This window comes from Phoenix dactylifera, chromosome 16 (genome assembly GCF_051530095.1).
Source record: "Phoenix dactylifera cultivar Ajwa chromosome 16, Ajwa_hap1_PhDact_Kaust_v1.1, whole genome shotgun sequence".
NCBI classification, from domain to species: domain Eukaryota; kingdom Viridiplantae; phylum Streptophyta; class Magnoliopsida; order Arecales; family Arecaceae; genus Phoenix; species Phoenix dactylifera.
Genome location: NC_143205.1, coordinates 15,226,703 through 15,250,320, shown reverse-complemented (window position 1 = coordinate 15,250,320; position 23,618 = coordinate 15,226,703). Strand labels below are relative to the sequence as shown.

Genomic DNA, 23,618 nt, shown 5'->3' with positions numbered 1-23,618 from the left:
TAATATGAAGGTGTTACCGATAATTCCACAATAATTAAGTGCAGCATAAATTAATGATTTAATAAACAGCTTATAATTAACAGCAGGGTACATTTGATAATGGCCAGGGTGGTCAAACAGACACATATCGTATTAGCTTCCACTCGGTTTGGGCTCTGCTTACAAAATCCTTAATCAATCCATATATGAAACAAGCAGGATTTTAATTGTTTGAGCAATGCATTTTATCCTGAGACAACCATGAATAATACAAACAATTCAAGAATTCAGTGGCATAACTGAAAGAGAAGTTCAAACCAATCTTAGAAAGACAGGAAATATCCACCTATTTATTCATACAGGATCAGTAAGAGAATAATTAGTTGAGCCACTTCATGCTCTTTGGATTTTACAATCTTTCACAAAATAACAGAGTTGATGTGCCCTTATTTTTAATGGGCATTTATATTTATGTGTATCCATTTAATCCATAAGTAATGATAACATGAATCACTTGACCTTGCAAGTCCCTGGCCTGCCAATTACCAGCTCTGTCTCTACGTCTGTATTCGGACTATCATAATCCTCAGAAACAGCAGAAGCACATAGCTGTAGCCGAGGTTTTGCGTTTAACTTAAGATAAAGGACAAATATCAAGTTAGTTAAGACATTGTTGAAGAAGTCACTAATCATTAGTGATAGAGACTTTAAGGAACAATATAAAGGCCAAATTCTATTCAAATTCTTACCTTTTCTCGTATCGAAGCAGTGAGCATCCTTTCCTGAATTTGATGACCAAAATGTAAGTGGAAGTCTCAGTAAGTACTACAAATAAAAATTGATGTAGTTCCTTATCAAAACAGAACTTCCTTGCTATCACAATGAACAATTAATAGTCTACCTTTTCTTTTAGCTGAGTGATTTGCTCTTCGAGCATTTGATACTGAACAAAACATAAGATAATGACCATGTCAGAGACAATGAGATTTTGTTGATAGCTAAAGCCAAATACAATAACAAAGGAAAGGCCTTATATCGTACTTTTTGTTTTCTGATGCTGCTTAGGCTGCGCTCTAACTGGAGCTCTAGTTCATGCAGCTCCTCAACTGCACATGATTCCAAATTTTCACCTAAGAGGTTTCTGCACAAAAGAAAATGTCAGGATTTTATCTTATGACAAAGATTTTCCAGTTCTACTGAGAGGGAAATTCTCGAATTTTCCGTCTGCACCTTTTAGAAGCTTCAAGCCGTTCAATCTTCTTCATCAAGCTTGCAGTATCAGACTTCAACTGCTGCAGTTTAGGCAATTAATTTCAAAACATATAAAAATTTATTTATAAAAAAAATGACAAAATAATTTATGGGAGTTTGTCTTAATGATTTTTCTAAAGGTGTATTATTTTTTTTATGTATGATTATTTAAGACTCGTTCACAGTTCATGACAATGTCTTATGTGCCTGATAACCATAATATAAGTCCTTCAATGTTTATATTCCTATGTTACTGGTTACTATTTTCTGATCCTTCCCATATGATGTCGCCGATGGTACTAATGAAAAGCATTTAAAGATACTTCAGGTGCTTTGCTTAACCCGACACTTGGCTTTGGAAACAACTTTTTCTTCTCTTCTGCCAATCAGCTCTAGCCCAGTTGGTTGGCATCAACCACCTTATTTCCACAGGAAAAAAATGTTCTTTCTTTTATTCTGCATGGATTTGGGGTTGGTTTGAATTTATATTTTGAATTTGGGGTTGGTTTCTTAGTTTTTCCATTGTTTGTTGGGCTCTAACTATTGCTATCCCTTCATTTTATTAGGAAATGGGTGGGGTTAGTCCCTTCCCTTCTTTATAAATTTTTTTAAAAAAACATATTGACTTTGATAATTATTAATGAAACTATAGGTATATTTAATTATTTATGCGCTTTTAGTAACTAGACCCAAAACCTAGCTACTGAATGCTATGTTTCCTTCTTTGCTAACACAGCAGATGAAATATAGGTAGACTAATACATCAAATCGAACAGATCACTCTGATATTAAACAGAAATCATATAATGTACTAATCTCATCAAAGTAAAATAGGATCACTGAGAATGGTGAAGGAATGTTAACTTGTGTATTATGCTCTTTTGCTTTCTTGCTGACGCCAACATCTTTCGTGTGCATTATGTAACGATCGATTGTCTTTTCCATGCTGAAACACCACAAAAACAAAAGTTAGGGTTCATTCATGACTATGTTCAGATAACAGGAATCTGCAGAGAACATTTATTAAAAGGTATTAATTCTTCAAACAACTTAGAGGCAGATGCAATTGCATTTGGATCAAAACCAGAGAAATCTCTAAACCACCCCAGCATGTTCGAAACAGTAGATGAAAAATGAGCATTTTAATTAATTGACTTCCGAAAAAAGAAGGTATCTAAGAGATATATCTCACCCATTGCAGCCAATCAAACATGTAAATTAAAGTACAGTATTGCAATACAAATCAATGCTGTTGTCACCGGAGACATCTCATAAACATACTGGACTGGATCATGATTTATACGATTCTAATTACTTTAAAAAAAAGAAAGAAGCGGAAAATTGTTAAAATTACAAAGTCTAGAAACATATTCAAATGAACTTAGAGTAATTTCTTATATATAAAAATAAGAGAATATAGAGTGTAGACCATCGAATTTGACATATGCACCTTAGCTGTTGCCAGAGCTCGACTGGTTTGATGTCTAGAATAATTTATTTGGATGATCCCAAGTCAAATGAGCTTCAAGTTTTATTCTTTCACTCTCACAGAAAAATCTTGAAAATCTTGAATAGAAGGATAGAAGTAAAAATAATAAGAATTAGTACGTCAAAAATAGCTCCAATAAAAATTAATTGCTGCCGCATATGCACTGATTCAACCTGGTAGTCGACGAACATGCAAACGCCAAAATAATAAAAAAACAGGCAACTATTAGGAAGAGAATTTTATATGCACTTGCTTTTAAAGTTCATTATGAAACCCTCACTTTGTAACAGTCCAAAAAGAATAAGCCAGGAAGTTATTAATTAAAATCCTTAACCTTGTTTAATTACCTAAGGCCTTCCTAATGCATCCTCAGTGTGAGACTAAATACATATCTACATGGATCCTATCACACTCTTTTTCTTAAGACTCGTCGTACTCACTAGGGAATGGTCCATCCACAAACACCACAGATACTTGTGGTCAGCTTCAAAGGACCTACATTGTATTTGCACAAACAAAAAGAAAAAAAGGAACCTACACTGTAGTGACTCCTAGAGACACATGGCCATGGGCTGGATTCATATTGTTAGCATTTATAATAACCTAAGACCTCACTCCAAAAGGACTAGCAAAAAGATTATTAGCTAGGTCCTCATATTTACTCCAAGACTCCTCAACACACATGAAACAACCTAGGATCTCGCCCCAAAAAGCTAGCCAAAAAGTATTATTTGGGTTTTTTAGTCTTATATAAGTACTCAGGATAGTAATCCATTATATAGCCGGTGAAGGACTAAACACACGAAACACATAGATCCTCACATTCTCCTTCAGTTTAGGTCCTAACATTCTTACTAGGCTAAGAATCCAAATTTATTCAAATCCAGTCATAAATACCACAAATCCAATCTAGACTCATGCTATAGTGTCCCTTAGTCTGCATAGGCCGTAGGCCAAGTTTGCTCTGATACTATTTAATAACTTAAGATCTCATATAAAGAAAAAGATAGCTAGAGGATATTATCTGGATTTCTTAGTTTTTTATAAGTATCTAGGACATACCCATTGTATACCCTATGTGGGACTAAACACACACCCGCAGGAATACTCACAACACACTTGATATAGCATTAAATACATACATGCATAGACTTCCCATCATCAGGAGAAGGATCTAATTACAAACATCAGGACCAATCGTGGTCAACCCTCAAAGGACTCATACTACAATATCTTCTAGCCATACAAGTCATAGCTGGATTGGCTTTGATACTATCTATAATGATCCAGAATTTTAACCAAAAAAGACTAGAATAGTAATTGAGATTCTTAGTCATACTCAAGTACCTAGGACCACCTCAACATACACCAAATGTGAGAATAAAACAAGCTCTCATGGATCCTTACAAACTTACTAGCATCAGTAGATCAAAAACAAAAAGAGATTTCATGCATTATGAATTTTTAAAAGGATCGGGGAAATGAAAGCCTACTCTTTTGTACATACTAAAATAAAGAACTTGAAAGAAAGCACATGTTATAAGATTGTTCATGCATAATGGAACTTCTTGCATAATATAGGACCAATAATTTCAACTTATTTAAATGTTGCAGCAATAAAATAGAAATTTAAGCCATTAGATATGATCTACAAGTTCTAAAGTGCATCAAAAATCATATTTTTCATCAATTCCTCACATATTCATCAAGTCAACCCAACATTAGTACCGTGTGAATAACTAATCTGTTATGAACCAAGGCAAGAAGTCTCTGAAACATTTGATTATCTGTTTATAAGCAAGTTAGATTTTGTAAACCATATCATGGTTCAATTTTACATATTTCTACTCCCATGTGTGGGTTTGGTATGTGTCAACATCTTATTTTCAACCTTTATATATATATATATATATATATATATATATATATATATATATATATATATATGATGCAATAGTTACCTACCTATATCCAAATCTTGGGAAATCTCTCTCGAGTTTTGCACTCTGAACCTCCTCTACTGAAAGTAGCGTAGAACCACTCCCCTGCAACCTAGTCTGCATAAGCCTTTATATATATATATACATATATATATATATACATATATATATATATATATATATATATACATATATATATATATATATACATATATATATATATATATGTCTCTGTATGCGCACGCATGTCCATGTGTGTGGGAGTCCGTGCGTGCTTTGCGTCTGCGTGCATGAGCGTCTACGCACGCGCGCATCCCATGCATGTTTAGTAAGTAGATTTTTAGGGTTGAGCACCAAAATTCCTGTGACTACGTGATGGGGTGTTCAGGTCAACCATGTCTCAGCAGTCCCTTGACCTAGCATGATCCAAAAAAGGGAGCTACAAAATTTCTTATTTGCATCATTTAATACGATTCGGATCCCTGTTCTTCCTCCTAGCCCAATCCCATTCCTCTGTATGGTTTCTCCAGCCATTTCCCCCATCAACATTTCTTCACACGTCGACCTCATGTCATCTTCTCTCAATGCTAGTGCCTCCCTAGCTAGGCAACAAGTAAAAGAACTCCTTAGATGGCTTCCCCACTACTTGACTCCCATCCGCCTCATTTCATTACCATATTCAATCCATGGTTTCCAGCCCTCACTGATAGTGCCTTCAAAGACATCACATATACAAATTCGCAAAGCATTTCGTAATCTGCCTCCTCACATATTCATCTTATCCCCACCTCTTCCCATCACCATCCCTTCTCTCACAGCTCACATTTTCCAAAACAACCAAAACTATTGATAATAGGTCCAATATACAAAGTTTGAGTGAGATGGAGGTGAGGGATGAATAGCACAACATGATTCACCTTCCCTACACCACCCCGTTAATTACCAAGTGCAAAGCTTATACAACCCTGGTTGTAGTGAACCCCTGCAAGAAGGTATTGGAGAACTTTTTTTGTTTTTGTGCAGCTCTGGCTCAGAATTCATTTAGCTAGTGGAGGCTGGTTTCAGATTGACCAGGATTCGTTTTCAGCCCTCAAAAATCTGCCATGTACGTACCTTGGGTTGTAGATAATCCGATGCCTACCTAACCATCTCGAAACTGAGAGGTGTACACATACCAAGACTTATGTTGCTCACTTGCTCGGTTGGCCCTTTGAATAGCAATTTTGTTCAAAGAACATCAAGGAACCAGACAAAGTATTATCGTAAATTTGTGGTCCTTTTCAGCAGCGTAGATAGCATGTCCAGCTTTGAACATAAAACCACAAAATATACCTGATTCCTTCTGTGTGTGTGTGTATCCAAAGAACCTTTAATGTTGTATCTAATGTATGCTTTAGTAAACCTACACTAATGAAATATTTAATTATTTAAGCATGACGATATATAACAAATAACTAAAAGAACATGATTTTGTAGGAACCAAGTTTTGTCCTGAAACAAGACTCTTTTTTTATAAAATTGCTGCTATTTCTAAACCCTAAAATTTTAATAAAAATTATGCAAACTTTCATATTGCTTTTCCACCAAACTCATCCAAATTAGCTTTCTAATGAAATCAGCTATTGGCAAGCTTGTAGATTTCTTGCTAGTAATGAGAAAAAAATTATTGCATGAATGCGACATTCATTGACTTTCAATTCAAAAAAGAATGTTGAAGTTTTCTGAAGGTGGCCATTTGAGCTACCAAGGAATCCAACTATGCTTAAGCTGCCACGTAGATGCCTAGTTTAAGGCCCAACTAACAAGGTAGTTAGGCCTATTGTGTACTCTAATGACTTTTAGGGCGTATTTGGTTCGCAACCGAAATCAGAATCAAAGTGCTCATATCCCCCGATGTGTTTGGCTCGTGACCGAATTTGAAATCGGGATTGGAATGAAATTTGAATAGTATAGGAGAGTAGGAATTGAGTTTTGGGAGATTGGAAAAATCCTATTTCCGCATAATCAGAATGGGAATGGGACTCTCCTCAATCAAATGGTTATAATGGGAGTCACACATTCTCATTCTCAATATAGAGTCCAACTTCCACCAACCAAACATGCTCTTATTGCAGTGCAGATGGTGAGGAAGCTTGTTTATAGGCTACTTAATTTTCCCGAGGTCAGATGGCTAGAAAAATTGTTTCTAGACTATCTTCCATGATGGGTTAGATGTTGGCGGGCTAGGTGGTGTTATTAGCTCTCATAAGAAGATAGCAAGCCCACTTTAGTATTTGTTTTGGTTCCTAATGTCATAATCCCACATTGACTAATAAAAAGGGTGCCATATAGATTTAATAGCCCTGGCCGATCCTCCTCCAAATAACTGAAGTTTTGGATTGTGTCTTCTCAAAAAGTGGTATCAAAGCCAAATCCATTATGTGTCACAATCTCTACATGTGAAGCCCTCACTGGGAGATACCAAGGTCGAGGAGGGCCTAGTAAGGTTGAGGGCATCAGGAGGTTGAGTAAGACCCAGGGTTTAGGGTTTAGGGTTTAGGGTTTAGGATTTAGGGTTTAGGGTTTAGGGCCATGGGTGGGTCCCTTCTCTCTAGTAGGAGCTAACCATGATGAGGGCATCAGGAGGTTGGGTGCGAAAGATTGTTATAGTCCCATGTTAACTAATAAAAGGAGTGCTGCATCGGTTTATCAGCATGGGTTGATCCTCCAACAACTTAATCTTTTAGGCTAAGTTAGTGACACTAAACACCCTACAAAATTAAAACTTAGAGGTTTCGCTACCTTTCAATTCATTTCTTATTTCCTATTTTGCATTTGCTGATTCATCCTTTCACACTTCATGTTGCATTAACTTGAACTCTTGGGCATATTTATTTGGATGATCAATTTATATTATGATATAATTAGAAATAATTGTGGTCCTACCGATTCACAAATTTTCTTTAAATAGTATTGTTCAGAATGTTGCAGTGCAATGATATAAAAATAAACATCACAATGTTCCTTTAATTTACCCTCTATCTCCTTAATTTATTTAAATTTGTCTAATTTTCAATTTAATTTGAATATTTTTAGTTTTAGTTAGATTTTATCCCCTTTATTTTCCTAGGAGGATTCGCCTAAACATCCATCTAAACACCCATCTTCAGCTAAATTTTTGTATGGTCTATACCTAGTAGCAAACTGCAAAGTGAAGATTCCTTAAATTTTTTTAAGAACTAGAATGGCAAGAATTCCTTTCGAAATTTGGGCAAGGACTCAAGTTACTAATACCCAACATTCAATATCTTTTACCCTCAACTAAAAATCATTTTTATTGAAATTAGCTGACACATTTTGATACGAACAAATCTATTAAAATCAAGATGCCAACATGAGCATGAAAGTGCAAGAGATGCTCTGACGCATAAAAGAACTCATTTTTTTGCCATGCTTCACTAATTCACACTTTTCACTACCACCCTTTGAGCATCATTTCCTTTTACAATACCGTCTTAGGTCAGTTGTTATATTGTTAGCTTAATTTTTTAAGCTATCTATCATAATTTTGTAGCATGATGGCTTGTCATCTTCGATTTCTATCTAGTTAACGATATTTTTCAAATTCTTTTACTTTTTGGGTCCATTTATTACATAAAGTTCACTTCTACATGCTAATCTTGTTTGATTGGGTGATTTTAGCAATATGGGATGATAAACTCATCCCTGTTAAGTAAGGGTGGCAATTGGGTTGGGTTAGTCAAGGTATACGCTAGATCAAAAACCTATCAATCCGAACCTAATTTTTTTTTTTTAAACCGGTCAAACATCTACATCCAAATATGGCAATTTTATTAAACAAGTAATCTAGCTCGATCTACAAAGGGTTGAAATAAGCTAAACAAATTAAACGATTAAGCATGGCCGCCCTTACTGCAAAGTAGTATGGGAGTGGAAATTTTTATTAGTTATTAATGTTGTAATACCCATAAAAAAAAAGGTCTCGTGGGCCGGCCCAGAGTGGCCAGGCCCAAAAACTTGACCCGTGCCTGGCACGGGGGCGGTCGAGAAGAAAACCCGGCTGGGGTCTTCTTCCTCCCCAAATCCAGCGGAGAAGAGGGCATTTCAAGAGCTCTCCGAGTTCGAATCGAACTAGGAGATTTTGCCTATATAATTCCCCCTCTCCTCCTCTGATTTTCTCCACCCAAATTGCTGGAAATCGCTGCCGAATCTGAAGCTCCTCTTCCGAGTCCTTCTTCCTTGATTTGTCGCCGGAAAGCCACTGGAGTGCCACACCGGACTGAGGTAAAGCTCCTCCTTCTTCTTCTCTTTCTTCTCTGTTGTTTCCGGCCTTGTTCGTCGTGATCGGAGCCGATGGATCACCAGAAAATCACCGAAACAGGGATGCCTTGTTTCAGTCCTCATCCCTCTTGCTTTGACAATGCCGGCCGCCAGTTTGGCCGGGGCTGGGGCCGCCGGTTTGGCCGAGGCTGTGGCCGCCATCAAGTGGGGGCTGGGTTGCCATGGCCGCCGCCCCTTGGACCTCTGAGGGGGGGAGGGGAAGGAGGCGGCCGAATATGAAGAGTAGAGAGAGAGGGTTTCTCTCTCTTCCTTCTCTTCTTCCGCTCTCCTCTCTTTCTCTCTCCTCTCCCTTGATTTCTCTCTCATAGTTTCTCCCTCTATGTTTCAATCTGTTGGGACTCTCTCTATGAGACTTTCTCACTTTATGGGTTTTCTCTCTCTAGTTTCTCTCTCTAGATTACAGTTTTCTTTCTAGTTTGATTCGGGGAGATCATCGTTTGTAAGGACTGTTGGATAGTCGTGGGTCAATAGAGGATTTTGCATTGTCAGATACTCCGGATAATTTTTAATATTGATTTGGTTCTGTAGGGGAACAATCTGTTGGACAAAGAGATATTGAGCAGGATTCTGCGCACCCTAGTTCGTAGATCACGGTGGTCTGTCTGGGTTGTCAGCAAAGAGGTAAGAATCCTTGTACGCCAATCCTGCATAATATAAATATTTTGCACCTATCTATGTATGATGTTCTATGATCCAAATAAGTAAGAAGCAAAAATGATTTTATATTAAATTGTATTTTGATCGTATTCGCTTGTGGTTGGTATCATGATGGATGCATGCATGCGCATAATCTACACCTACATAATTAGATTTATGGATGTGGTGCTATAGACTAACCTTGATATTATTGGTTGCCTGTCATGGGCTAGAAACATGACCGAATTAGTCTAAAGCTGGAAATTAATAAAATGGATTGACGTGTGGATGTGAAATTGATTAAATGAACATTAACTTTGGGCCATCTCGTTATTATTGGTTTGCTCGTTACAGGCTCTAAGTGTGACAATGTTGGTTTTCCGGTCACAAGCTCTAAGTGTGACAATGTTGGTTTGCCCGGCACAGGCTCTAAATGTGACACTATTAGTTTGCCCCATCACGGGTTGGAAACGTGACCGGAATTTGGCCCAAAGTTGAAAAGATAATTGATCCGGATCAAGTTTAAAAGGAATGGAATTGAAAGCATTGAAAACGGTAATGAAGATTTATGAGCTATCATATGCTATATCATTCTTGTGTGGCTGGATTTTCATTGATGGTTGATGTAGATACTTATATTGATTATTTGAGCCTGTTGGAAGCCGTTTATGATTTCATGAAATGTGCATCGATTTGTCGTGGTTTTCAAATCTATATTATTATTATGTTGGTGTGGATGTGTAGGGGTTCTTACTAGGCTGTAAAGCTCACCCACTTTCTTTTTTCTCTTTTCAGAGTTGCAGGATGCGTAAACATGGATGGGTTGGGCGCGGAGCGCGAGTATCAAGGTCATTAGCTAGTTAGTTTATGTTTCTTTGATTTCGATGAACATTTGAAGATCTTGTAATTGAACCAAATTGATTATCTGGATATGTTGGATTTGTCAATTTGAATTAATTAATTAGTTGTGGATTTATTGGATTTTTGTTTATCTTAGGCTTTGCATGATCTTTAGGGCACTACTCTAGGGCTCATGAGGCCGGTCGCGTACCGGACCCGAGTGCTGGGTTTGGGGCGTGACAAACGTAATCACTATTCAAGAAAGGCTTTTATAGCCTAAGGCTCTATTTGGAAAGCGAAATACAAACAGAATAAGTTATCTTAATCTATCCCATCCAAACAACTAAAAATAGGGTGAGTTGGACCCCTACCACCTGATAGATCCATCTATCTAGATCTGAAAAACTGCTCCAGCACCCTCCTGATAGTGTCAGAGTCATCCACCATCTACCCACTACTCTCCCTGATACTGCAAATTCTGTTCCTTTGTCGTCGAATAATTGTCGATTGGTGAAAAAATCTAGTATTCCGGTCTCCCTCTATAATCCATTATATCCTCGACTTCTGCCTTCATAAAATCTCCTGCCGCCGAAGGAGCGAGTGGTGCATGGCCAACTGAACCTATCTCAACCTTCACTAAGTTTGACATTCTAAGTCCTAACAACTCTTGTCAATGTTGTAGGACCTCCGAAAATCCTAGGGCTAATTAGGATATTACAATGCAAATCCATTTCTCGGTCTGTACACCCTAAGAAACTCCAATTATGTCTGAATCCTACCATATCTGGTCCTGAAACTCCAACGACTCCTAAGCTAATATTTCCATTTGCAAAATACATTAATCATATTTTATAAAATTAAAAAATTGATCAAAATATAAAATATTCTGCCTAGCAAATCAGTCACCTGTTAGTATTTTAATTATTTAACTAAAGTGTGTAGTTAATTATACTAATGACCAGAAGTAACAAAAAAGCTCCGTTCATTAGATCCAAGGGTTTAAATCTTTGTACTGGGTCTAGTCTCGATTTGTTCCTGGATGGTACTACACTAGGATGCGACAAGGCAGTCAAGAAGATCCAAAACAGCCGGTAGCAACAAAAATATAAAAAAATAAAAATAAGAAAGGTGTCCTGGTCCTTGTTTTAATTATCTCTGTAAATCTGGTGTTGAGACATAAATGGGATGGTTGTTATGAAACTAAAACAATCAAAACACTAGGATAATCAAAACCTCCTAATCCAAAAGAGAACCTATGTTTGGAGGCCATTCACTCCTACGGGGAGGCGAACAGGATGGCCAATTGGGTGGCCTCTTATGCATGTGATACAACTTAGGCTCCATAGTATGGAGTTCGGTCCAGCATATCCTATCCCAGTTACGAGATATTCTTCATGCTGATGCTACAGGTTATATCTACGCTAAAGCCTTCTAACCATGCCTTCTAAACAAAAACAGAGAGAAATAGAGAAAGAACCCAAGTCCCACACTCATCTTGGTCCAATTTGCTCTCAGAATAGTGCTTATTGAGGATACCATCCTACTCGGGTGCGACCTAAATGCTTCATTAGTATGAATATGGTTGCGCTAGATTGGATGGATATTATCTATATTAATAAAAGGTTTCACCAGTTTCATAATGGACTGTACACTGCCACTATAGATGTCTGAAGGTACACCATAAGGACACTTTATCAGTTACAATGATAAGAATCCCTGGCCCTCGCACGGTGGTGTTCATTGCAGTCTGATATTTGTTTGATTACAAGAGGCTTTCCTTTTAACATTTTAATATCTCAAAGGACCAACATTACGGGCTTCTGTGAAATCCAACCGTTATCTACAGAAAAGTGTCCTGGAGTGGTCTGCCTTCTATTTGATTATGTTTGCAAGTCATTCAACATCTATTTTTCAATTTCTGATTTCATATACATTTTATCTTATTATTCTCTTTATCCATTTTCATCAACCAAATCAAAATGATTGCATTTTGGATCTGTCGCAAATCATATTAGAACTTTCAAAGTTTAGTTAATTGACTATGTTAACTAATTTAAAAAGAAAACTATATATACACAACCATACATATATACTTAAATGTACGTACGTACGTACGTATGTATGTATGTACAAGCAATAGTTATCATGGGCTGAAATCATGGGATGGGAAAACCACCATCACTTCATGCCACTTCATATAATTTTCTAAATAGGCCATCTTTCATTTGTAATCTTTTTTACCTCCATTTCTAATAACATGAGGCCAGTTGAGCCAAACTAGATGTGGATGAATTGGCCTTTTTTTAATGAAATTCATGATAAGGCGATTGTCAAAACCCAAAACAGTGTTGAGCCGTTGAAAACGAATGTCATTCTGTGAAAATACATTAAGTAAGGATTTCCTTTATTACTTTATATCAAGAAGATTTTAATAATAAAATAAGATGCAAAAAGTTGATTTATTTATTGTTCTTCGAAAAATTGATCTACTTATTTCACTCCATCTGATAATCTCCCATATGGTATCTATAATAGTTTATTTGCGATATTTTGAAATTCATTTGTATAAAGTAGATTGCAAGCAAGGCTCAAGAAACATGTAAATCATAAGAGTTCCAACACTAGACCACAAATCTGTAGAATGGCATGTTACTCGGTGTAGATCAAACAACAATAGTGGAAGAAAAATAAAGGTCAAAACAATGAGTTCAACTCCTTTCACAAAGAATCCTCAAGCCTCTCTAAGACATCTCTTTATTACTCTCCCTACCACAAAGACGTAAACATCGCTATCTCCCACTTTCAATAAGAAACAAACAATTATATAAAGCTTCGAGCTCAACCTAACTTAACATGGACCTAAATCCTAAAGTTATTAAAACTAATGATCAGTTAAATAGAAATCCTAGTAAGATTAGGACTTGGCAATGAATCTTAACACTCTCCCTTATTGCAAAGCCCATATCGATAATGTTCAATTGCCAATATCGTGAAACATCATCATAGCTTTTGCCATTATTACCACAGTAACAGCAGCATGCAATGACTTGTCGAATTAATAATTAAACAACACAATTCCTTTATTAGCTCGAATAATCACTCCTTTATTAGTTTGTCCCCTTCGATGCATGCTTGCAATTGATGATATTCTTCAACATTTCTTCTTAGTATTGACTTCATGGCTACCATGCCGAGATTCCATAAACCATTCAGCTTGTGCCAATGAACATCAAGTTGCTAGTTGTAGTCATTGCTTACTAGAGCATCACCATTCCTTGTGAATAAGTAAAATCGGCAAGAAAACTTTTGTCACCTTTACTTGCCTCTAGTTTAGTAGCTCTATTTATCTGCATACAGCTAGCTCCAACATACAAAATTAAATACTCATGTATAGAATTTTTCAACTTTAAACTTTGGAGTGGCTTTAAAATCAACTAGTGTACCAAAAGTCTTATCGAATACTAAAGAACAACAGGAATCTACACCATGCATATCTTCTATTACTTAATCTTCAAAGCTACTTCAAAATTAGTCAGCTCATCAATCTCATCACTCACTAAATCTCCACCTAAAATATTGATATCTTGGATAGCTTCAGCATAAGACTCTTCCATATAATTTGACTCCTAAATGTGAATCTCTATGATCAGATCAACTATAGCTTCCTTCAATTTTTTCTGAGCAATTTCAAAATTAATTGGTTCTTCAATGATAATTTCTTTTGAACTTTCAAATGTTTTGAGGAACTAGTATGAATTCATAATTTAGAATGTCCGTTAACAATGACAACTCTTCATTCTAAACTTGATATAGCATCCATCTAATTAGACTCCTCTTACTCCAGATTTTCTTCTAGACTTGATTGATCCTTGAGACGATCTCTGACCGATTAAGCTCTTCCTGCATCAAATCTTCATCTTTAAACCAACTCTACTCATCTTTTGGATTTTTAGAAAAGTCTGGAATCAAAACTCACTCTTCATGTAACTTTTGTTTGAGAACACCTTGATTTCTCATCATACTAGATGTTCAGTGGACATCTGTAAGAATATCTCATGCTTTCTTCGACTCCATTATATCTTGGATATGGGGAAAATTTTCTTTATCCATTATAGCTTGGATACTTCACATCACCTTCCTAGAACCAAAACCCATTGTAGCTCTAATATCATGTAAAACCACAAACACACGAACCACCTGTTGAAATATTTGCAGAAGAAGAGGAAAACAAAAGAAAAAGAGAGAGAAAAAGAATTTTATTTCTCTCTTCCAGCACATTCAATACATCTCAAGGGTTATATATACTCATATATAGATTCTACACAAGAAAAATAATATAGATTGATATAGAATTATGCTAATAAAAGAAAATAATACTCGCTAATACAAGTTATTATATGATCCTTAAAAATATTCTAACAAAAATATGCTAATATAAAAAAAAATAATACTGACTGATACAAGATCATGCTAATATAAAAAAAAATATTATGGGTTGATATAAGTTGTTACATGATCCCTAAAATTACACTAATATTTTCTCTCAAACTCAAGATGGTACTACACGTGCCAGTTTGAGTTTGGAAACTAGATCACAAATGTATCTAGAAACCGAGATACTAAATCAAGAGCTGAAGTAGCAGCTCAAAAGTTGATATGATAGACTAGGAGCCGATATAGCAGCTAAGAGATATGGCGAAAGATCAAGAGCTGATGTGGTAAAACACAAGTTGTTATAACAGCTCAGAAGCTGATGTAGCAGATTAGGAGTTGACATAGAAACTCAGAAGTCGATATGACAAACTGATGTGATAATACAGAATTTGATATTGCAGAACAGAAGCTGACATAGTAGCTAAGGCAGACTAATGTGTCCACTGACATAGCTAACTAACATAGCAGATTGGTATACCTGACTAACGTGATAGACTGACATGTCTATCAATGTAGCTAATTGACTTGTCTGATGATGTGGCAGTGAGAAGACATATAGAAGATGTCAGTTGTAGCATGAACAAAGCTCAGATAGAAGGCAACCGAAATTCGATGATCCTTATAGATGGAGGCACTATGGAAGAGGAGTAAAATACCTCAAACAGGATGGTGATAGAGCCAGAGGCAGCAAATGAAATCGGAGATGGAGAGAAAGAGGTTGAGTGGCGGTGAGGAGAGACAATCGAAAATCTGAAACTGAGAAGAAAAATGGTGGAGAGGAGCTGCATATCTATTAGATAATAAAAGATCTTCAAATATTAATCTATCAAAAATAGAGGATATGCAGATCTACTAAGAAAGATAGAATCTTCAAATATTTATTCACTAGTAAATAGAGGATCTGCAAAAAACATAGGATGCAAATCCTCCAAAAATAGAGGATCTTTGGGTGTCGATTCATCAGAAAATAGAAAATTATAACATGGCAATAGAGGTCCTCAAAGCTTCTAGACATGATAACAACGACCATAGCAAAAGTGAAAGAGATGGCAGCAATAGATTAGGTAATCGACGACTCTGATACTATGTTGAAATATTGATAGAAGAAGAAAAAAAAAAGAGACTTCATACAAGAAAAATAATATAGGCTCATATAGAATCATTCTAATAAAAAAAATAATACTTGTTGATACAAGTTGGTATGTATTCTCTAAAATCAGTTTAACAAAATCATGCTAATAGAAAAAATAATACTAACTAATATTGGCTGATACAAATTGTTACGTGATCCCTAAAATTACGCTAACACCACCAATCTCAAAACCTACGGGTCTAGTATCATGTAGAATTATACACTATTCAATGTAGATCAAATGTTCTGACCTAAGATCACCAAACAAGCAACAGTAGCGGAAGAAAAAAATTTGAATGAGGAAAAAAATTATTCAAAAGAATTTACTGAAATAATGAGTTTGGCTCCTCTCGTAAAGAAGCCTCAAGCCTCTCTAAGGCACTATTCTAAAACTCTCCCTACCATAAAGATATAAACATTACTATCTCCCACTTTCACTAAAAAACAAACTCAATTGTATTAAGTCTAAAGCTCAACCTAACTTATATAGACCTAAATCCTAAAGTTACTAAAACTAATGACCAGCTAAATCAGAATCCTAGTAAGATTAGGACTTGAAAATGAATCCCAACAAAATTCAGCCTTCTAACAAGTCACTCATTGTTGATCATAAATGAATGTGAGCTTTAAACATTGTAACCATTTACATGTCAAAGCAATCAAATTCGATAGCATTCAAGCAATTATAATAAGCTTGGATGAATTCTATGGCTAGGTAACTAAATACAATGATACATACGGTATGAGAGTGTCATGTGTGCTTATCTATACATGTTTCTTTCTCCAACGGGGAAGGACATTACAATCGACATGCCCACCTTCATTTGAACCAACAATAATAAGCTGGGCCAAATCCTTTATGGGGGCTCTGAACTTCATGTGGCATTTTCTTGCTTATGTTACTGCCTCGTGTTACGATTCACAAAATATAAACATCAAATATAACTGCAATGTACAAGTGGAGTAACAAGTTTGCTATGAAAGCATACAAGTATGACTACATGTCATACCTTAAGCAATTCAAAAACCACCACAACTGAACAGTTTATTGCCCCTAGAGAAAGGTTCCACCTAGCAATTTGCTGCATTTCTTCCTTCTTTTCATAAGGTATGCAAGCCTTTATTGATGGATGAGGGGGCCCAGCCAATTGGGCTACATCTTTATTTTCTATATTTCTTGAAATATAGTATCGATAACTATTAGAAAATTCTAGTGAAACGAGCATAGAGTATAATTTTTTTGCTTGCTCAAACTTATCCTCCTCACCATTACTTCTTCTCTTCCTCTCTCTTTTAAATATGTCATCCTAGGTGTTCACTTACTAAATGCTTATTAATCAAATCAAAAAAATGTGCAAGTTTCCATCAAAATAACATTGTTTGTGCAATAATATAATATTATGATCTCAGCCACAATTTAAAGATACAATGAAATGTTGTGAGAAAGGTGGCAAAAGAGATGAGTTAGACATGATATTCTTGGCATTATATGTAGCTAAATATTTCAGAAGATGGAGGAATTTCAACATAATTTATGCTAACATTTTTAATCCGGGACATGGAGGAAAGAACAATTATCATGAAAGCAAAAAGGTGGATGGGCTAATATAGTTACGTTGATGCATGCAAGAAGAAAAATAGGTTTTTCACAAGTATCTAGTATGTAGAAGTCATGCAAAAATTTGCCTTCTTTGATAGATTAATGTGGGTCTTGCGCTATGTGCTGATTGCTTATAGTGTTAATAGGCAAAATCAAATCTCCCTCGTTACAGTCAAACTTAAGCCACCATGCACAATGGTGTAAACAAGAACAAAAAGATGGCAAACAATGAAGTGAGTAGCACAAACTAATGATGAAATATACCAAAAGCCTTGCTGAAATATAGATAAACTTTTGTTTTCTAAAATAGAGGGAGAAGACATCCGTTAATAGAGAAAAACCAAAAGCTCTATATCATTTGCAAATGCATTCACATTCTTTTGATGAATTTCATGATCGAACTACTTTTTTAATTTAAAAAAAAACAATATAATGTCTACAACATAACTAGGAATATGGAATTGATGAAAAATGAATTTTATATGACTTTCATATAGCAAGAATGAAAACAAAGCCAAGGAACCTCAAACCACCTTTCCCTAAATTGTGGAAGACAACATTCATTATGAGTTTTATGAGAACACAGAGTGGCAATTTCCCAAGATATGTTAACATGCGAAAGCCTGTCATAATCAATGCCCAATCGAGATAATTAACAAAACAAGAAGGAAGTGCTTTTAACATTACAATTGCACTTACATTCGCTCTTTTTTCATAAAATTGTTCAAGTCCAATACTAGATAACTGCTTGGTGAACACAGATCATGTCTATTCCATGAACATCCATTCAGACTTCTGAATTGCTATAAGTCTCATGAAGCAAATTCATTCTCTTAATATTGGTCATTGATCAAATTGATTTTAGTAAGTTTATAATATTGAAAACATTGAAAAAAAAATTAAAGTAAATGGTATAGTTGTGTAACATGCTTAGACAGTTGGAATATCGTCAAGACATGCCTACAAGAATTTTTTGTGATAACAAATCTGCAATTGCATTGACAAAAAATCCTGCATTTTATGGTTGCAAGAAGCATACGGATATCAAGTTACATTGCATTCGAGATTTAGTAAAGGAAAAGGAGATTGTGGTTGAGTTTTGTTCATCTGAAGATCAAATAACAGATATTTACACAAAGCCACTAAATGCTGATGTTTTTCTAAACCTTGAGGAGATGAGCAGGATGATCAAGTTTGAAGAACCTGATTTAAGGAAGGCAATGCAGGTGTTAGTAATCCAAAGTTAAAAAAACATTTTATTTTATATTTTTATTGGTTTCTGTTTGGTATTTTGTGTTAGATATGTTACATGGGATCATTTGTCCCATGGGTTTCCTCATTAATTTTCAGGGGTGTTTACATGTCTACCTTAAAATGCTTAGTCACATGGTAAGAAACTGAATATTTTGGGTTAAAGTGCCCGCAAAGATATAAATATATAGCTGGCCGGACAAAATGATGATTTTGGTTAGAGTTGATTGTTTCACAGTGTTAAGCCTAACATATATTGTTGATCATTTTTTGGGGAGATAGTGAGTTGGAATCCCTTCCCTACTAATTATTTTTTTAACTATCCCTGTTATTGTATTACTTATTTTAGTCATTATTGTCCCTCCATGTTTATAGTCTAGATGCATATATGGAGGGCGGATATTAAGCCTGATATACATTGTTGACCCTTACCTTATCAACTTAAGTTTTTGGAGTTAATTGATTACTCGAGACATAGTGAACAAGAAATAGAAGAGGAAAAGCAAGTCTTCCAATTAGGGACGGACTAGCAATGTAAGAAGCACATTCTCACACACTACGTTCCATCATATTTTCTGCACTAGAAATGACACACATGATGTTATTAAGGTAATGGTTTTCAACTGCAGCATGCCAGATGTGGTGTAATTGCATTTACAGCTCACAAAACCCCTTTCCAAGTGGGTGGCCTAATGAAGGTAAGAACTCTAGAAGCATCTTATATAAGTGGTTCTATGCGAAATTTCTTGAGGCATTCAGAAACAAGGAGTTTGTCTAATTTCCCATCATCTAAGAGTTTATATAGAAAGAAAATGATTATCATCTTAAATGATGTCTCATGGTGTTGAATTGACATCAGATAATTTAGGGCTCGTTTGGTTCGCGGGAAGTATTTTCCCTCCTAGGAATATGATTCCTAGGAATCAGATTCCTAGGAAGAGGATACCTAGGAAAGTACTTTTGACATGTTTGGTTAACCATGGGAAAGTGACTAATTTCCAAAGTGCTTATGTTTGGTTGACCATCCACTTTCCTAGGAAAGTTATGTATAATTCCTATTATGCCCTTAATAAAAATGAGGTCTTTAATGCCTCTTTAATGCTGAAGGGTCTTTTTGGGAAAAAATAAAAAAGGAGTGATTCCCACCTCATGGGAAAGTAACTTTCCCATGTTTCTCATGGGAAAGACTTTCCCATGAAATGTGGGAATCATATTCCCATGGGAATACAACTTTCCCATCTCTCTCCTTTGAAAACTCCAACCAAACAAGAGGCATTTCATTACTTTCCCGTTGACCACACTTTCCCCCCTCCTTTTCCTGCGAACCAAACGAGCCCTTAATATGCTTTAACTAATTGTAATAAATTAACATGGTACTTGCAAAAAAAATTGCTTAGTTTACACTAGAAGGGTGCTGAAAAGAGCAAGACAAAGGAGTACATATGGAGATAGCAATATTGAAGGAATAGGGCTGCAAAAGCTGTGCGCACCAAAACAATAGCTAGTCCTATGTATCTCATAGAGCACGGAAGGGGGAACATATGAACCAAATAGATCGATTTCAGTACATATGAACCTAATCGACTAAATGATAAATCCTAAGTGCACATTACATCTGAGATTATTTTTTTCCCCAAAAAGATAGATGATAAAAGTATTCAATTTGCATTTGTTGGGTGCCAGTGAAAAAAGATGAGATACCATAAAAGTATAAGATGTTACCGACGAAAGTTTGGACATGGAATATACATTTGTCTCTGAATGGAAGAGTTCTTCACAGAAAGGTTGTTTGAACATAAAATATCTGAAAACTAGAAGTCTTTACTGTTTTCCCCTCTTAATACAGTAAACCCAACAAATTATGGTGTTTGACCCAAGGTTGAATACTTAATTTGATTCTTCTTTGGTGGGAGAAAATGAGCTTCGTTTTTGTGGTTCTGGTTTCAATTTCACGTTTTTAGCTGAAAATTCTAAAATCAAAAAAAGAAGTTAACGGGAAGTACGGAAAAACATACAAAAATAAGTCAAGAAAATGAATAAGATATCATTCTACAGTAAATTGTACTATTTCAGGACCTTATAATGCATCATTTTGGTGGTTTCAGAATGAAAAGATCAAATCTGTTTATTAGATCAAAACACTAAAAACATCATGCTAAGGGTAAAGATTTTGATAGCAATCTAACATATGACAATCTAGATACAACCCAGGAGATTCTAAGATTTCGGAAAAGTCAAAATAATACCAAAGTGGTTACTTCCCATTAATATCCTTTAAAATACAAAGTTGAAAAAAACGTGTGAAAAAATATAAGTTCAATATATATAGTACATGAAAAAAAAAGTTTCTTGTTATTTAAAGAAACCCAGTTATGGCAGGAACAATTGCCGAACGCCATGCGTCATTTGGTGTCATAAGTCAGTTCCAGACTAAATTCCGGGGCCAGTTTTGGTTTTTGAAGTTCCCAGTGGTTATTGTACTATCGCATGATACTAAACCGGAAGTGAGCAATAAAAATATAATCTAAAACATAAAGTACAACCTCTAAACCTATCTGACGCATCCAACTTGCATTTCTAGGGTACTTTTTTTTTCTTTATTTCTCGTCTCTTTTCTTACTTCTATTCAGTAGATATATCAACACCAATCAACAAGGCAACTTGCCTAGTCGTCCTAAAGAATCCTCCTGTTACTTGTAGTGGAAATCGCTGCAAAAACCATAGGCTATTGCACTATACTTCAGAAAAAAAAGAGCAACCCATTTACCCATTTAAGCGCAGAAATGGTACAGATTCTTGTACCAGAAACGAAGCTTTTTTAGAAATAAAAAAGAAAAGAAAAAAAAGTTTCCATTTCCCAGAAGAAATCATGAAGTTTAAAGCACAGACATCATGGATCATTTGTTTGTAAACAATTGAAAGAACTTAAGAAGAGAACCAACGCTCATATGGCTACCAAATATCAGTCCTGCAAAAGAGTTAGGTATTGTCCTCATACCCTTGCCTTTATTCTAAAACCTATATCACAAGATCTGAAACAAAGATGGAAGGGAGTACTGTACTGGTTCTCAGATAGCCTCAGAAAAGATTATATAAAAAAGAATCGAGAGGGATATTTATGATTGATAGAGAGAGAGAGAGAGAGAGGGGGAGGAGGAGGAGGAAGAGGAGGACCTGGAGCTGGAGAACTCGTAGAGCTTCCCCCTAGAGGAGAAGACGATGAGGGCGACCTCGGCGTCGCAGAGGACGGAGAGCTCGAAGGCCTTCTTTAGCAGCCCATTCCGGCGCTTGGAAAACGTCACCTGCCGGCTGGTGGCGTTCTCGATCCGTCTCACCTCCGTCTTCCCTCGCACCATTACGACGATTACCGATCTCTAATCTTTGATTTGCTTAGATTCGTCCTCAAGATAGAGGCTATAAAAGGAAAGATAAGGAAGCAGCGAATGAGATGCAAGGTATAATGCTCTAGCCATAATGGGAAAGGACTTTTGTTACTATTTCTTCCCACCTTTTCTGACGCCTCTCTCTCTCTCTCTCTCTCTCTATTTCCTTTCTTATTCGTGTAAATTCTTGACGTGATTTCCTCCTATTCGCGGATCACAAAATACCAAGAACTCCTCATCTGATTATTTTGTAATAATAAAAAATAGATCCAAAATTTGATAATCTTATGCGATCAAATTAGAATTTTATACATGGGGTCCGACTTTTATCGAATTAAACTCGAATCTAGCTACATTCAAATTCGAGTACACATATATAAGTTATATATGTGATATAAAAAATAAAAACATAAAAAAAAATTGACAACATAGCTTGTATTAATTTTTGTTTAATATCTAAATTTTATATATTTTTTTAATGAGTGTCGATAGGAGTCGGAAGCTTTCTTATTTTGATGATGAACTCGACTTCTTTACCGAATTTGGATATCAATATGGATGCAGTATGCATCTCATACAAGTTTTACCTTTCATAACTCTACTTAAAGAGTGTTCCTTTTTTTTTCTTTAAAAAAAATATAGAAATGACAGCGTGCATCATATGACTGTGTATATTATTGACGACAGCTGCTTATTTCTGTGGACAAGATTCATCAAGCATATAGTTTGGTGAATTGTTGTTGTGATTGGTGGTATGCACCGTCACTTGGCGTACATAGTGATGTACACGTCGGTGTGGAGGGTGTTTGGTGTGTGGAGGTGAAGAGGGGATGGGGATATTTTGGGTGGATTTGAGGCCATTGCATCGGTGGAGGTCCCCGGGTCGTACGAGGAGGCTCGTACGAAGAGCCTACGAGGATTCGACACGCGGGAAAGCCGGACTGCATCAGGCCGTCGCCTCGGTAGGACCGCGTCACGTGCCACCACTTGCGGACCGCGTCCTCCTTGATGCTTTTTTTTTAATCAATTAATATAAAATAAATTTACTACCCCTTTGGATTATTTAATAAACCTCTTTAATTAAGTTATAATTAATCTAAGATGGGCGAGACCGGGGGGGGGCGGTTGCCTTTATGGTTCCCCTCCCCCAGTTACACCACTGTTCTCGTGTTCCGAATCCAATTCCTGACAAAGGTTTCAATAACGATGTGCTTCTATTAGAATAAATCCCCACTAAAATCTTGTTAACTATTGTAACGGCTATAATTTGTTCTACATTATACGAATTGAGAGTAATGATGACTATTATAATAATTGCTATTAAAAACAACAAAAGAAAAAT

The 23,618-nt window shown here is 36.0% G+C and overlaps 1 protein-coding gene across 2 annotated transcripts; it reads right to left on the bottom strand.

Annotated features, from left to right (window-relative positions):
- Positions 1-257: 257 nt before the first annotated feature.
- LOC103706417 (MADS-box protein SOC1-like) lies at positions 258-22,381 on the bottom strand. 2 transcript variants are annotated; one of them, XM_088712075.2, is made up of 7 exons: positions 22,068-22,381; positions 2,095-2,176; positions 1,210-1,271; positions 1,021-1,120; positions 881-922; positions 729-761; positions 258-612 (listed from the first exon to the last, which is right to left on the bottom strand). In XM_088712075.2, the coding sequence occupies exons 1-7, from the start codon at positions 22,247-22,249 to the stop codon at positions 490-492; spliced, it is 624 nt and encodes a 207-aa protein (XP_088568201.1). In that variant the 5' UTR covers positions 22,250-22,381; the 3' UTR covers positions 258-489. The 2 variants fall into 2 exon arrangements, with proteins under 2 accessions (XP_088568201.1, XP_026660211.1); XM_026804410.4 differs by having other exon boundaries at positions 1,210-1,268.
- Between the last annotated feature and the right edge of the window lie 1,237 nt (positions 22,382-23,618).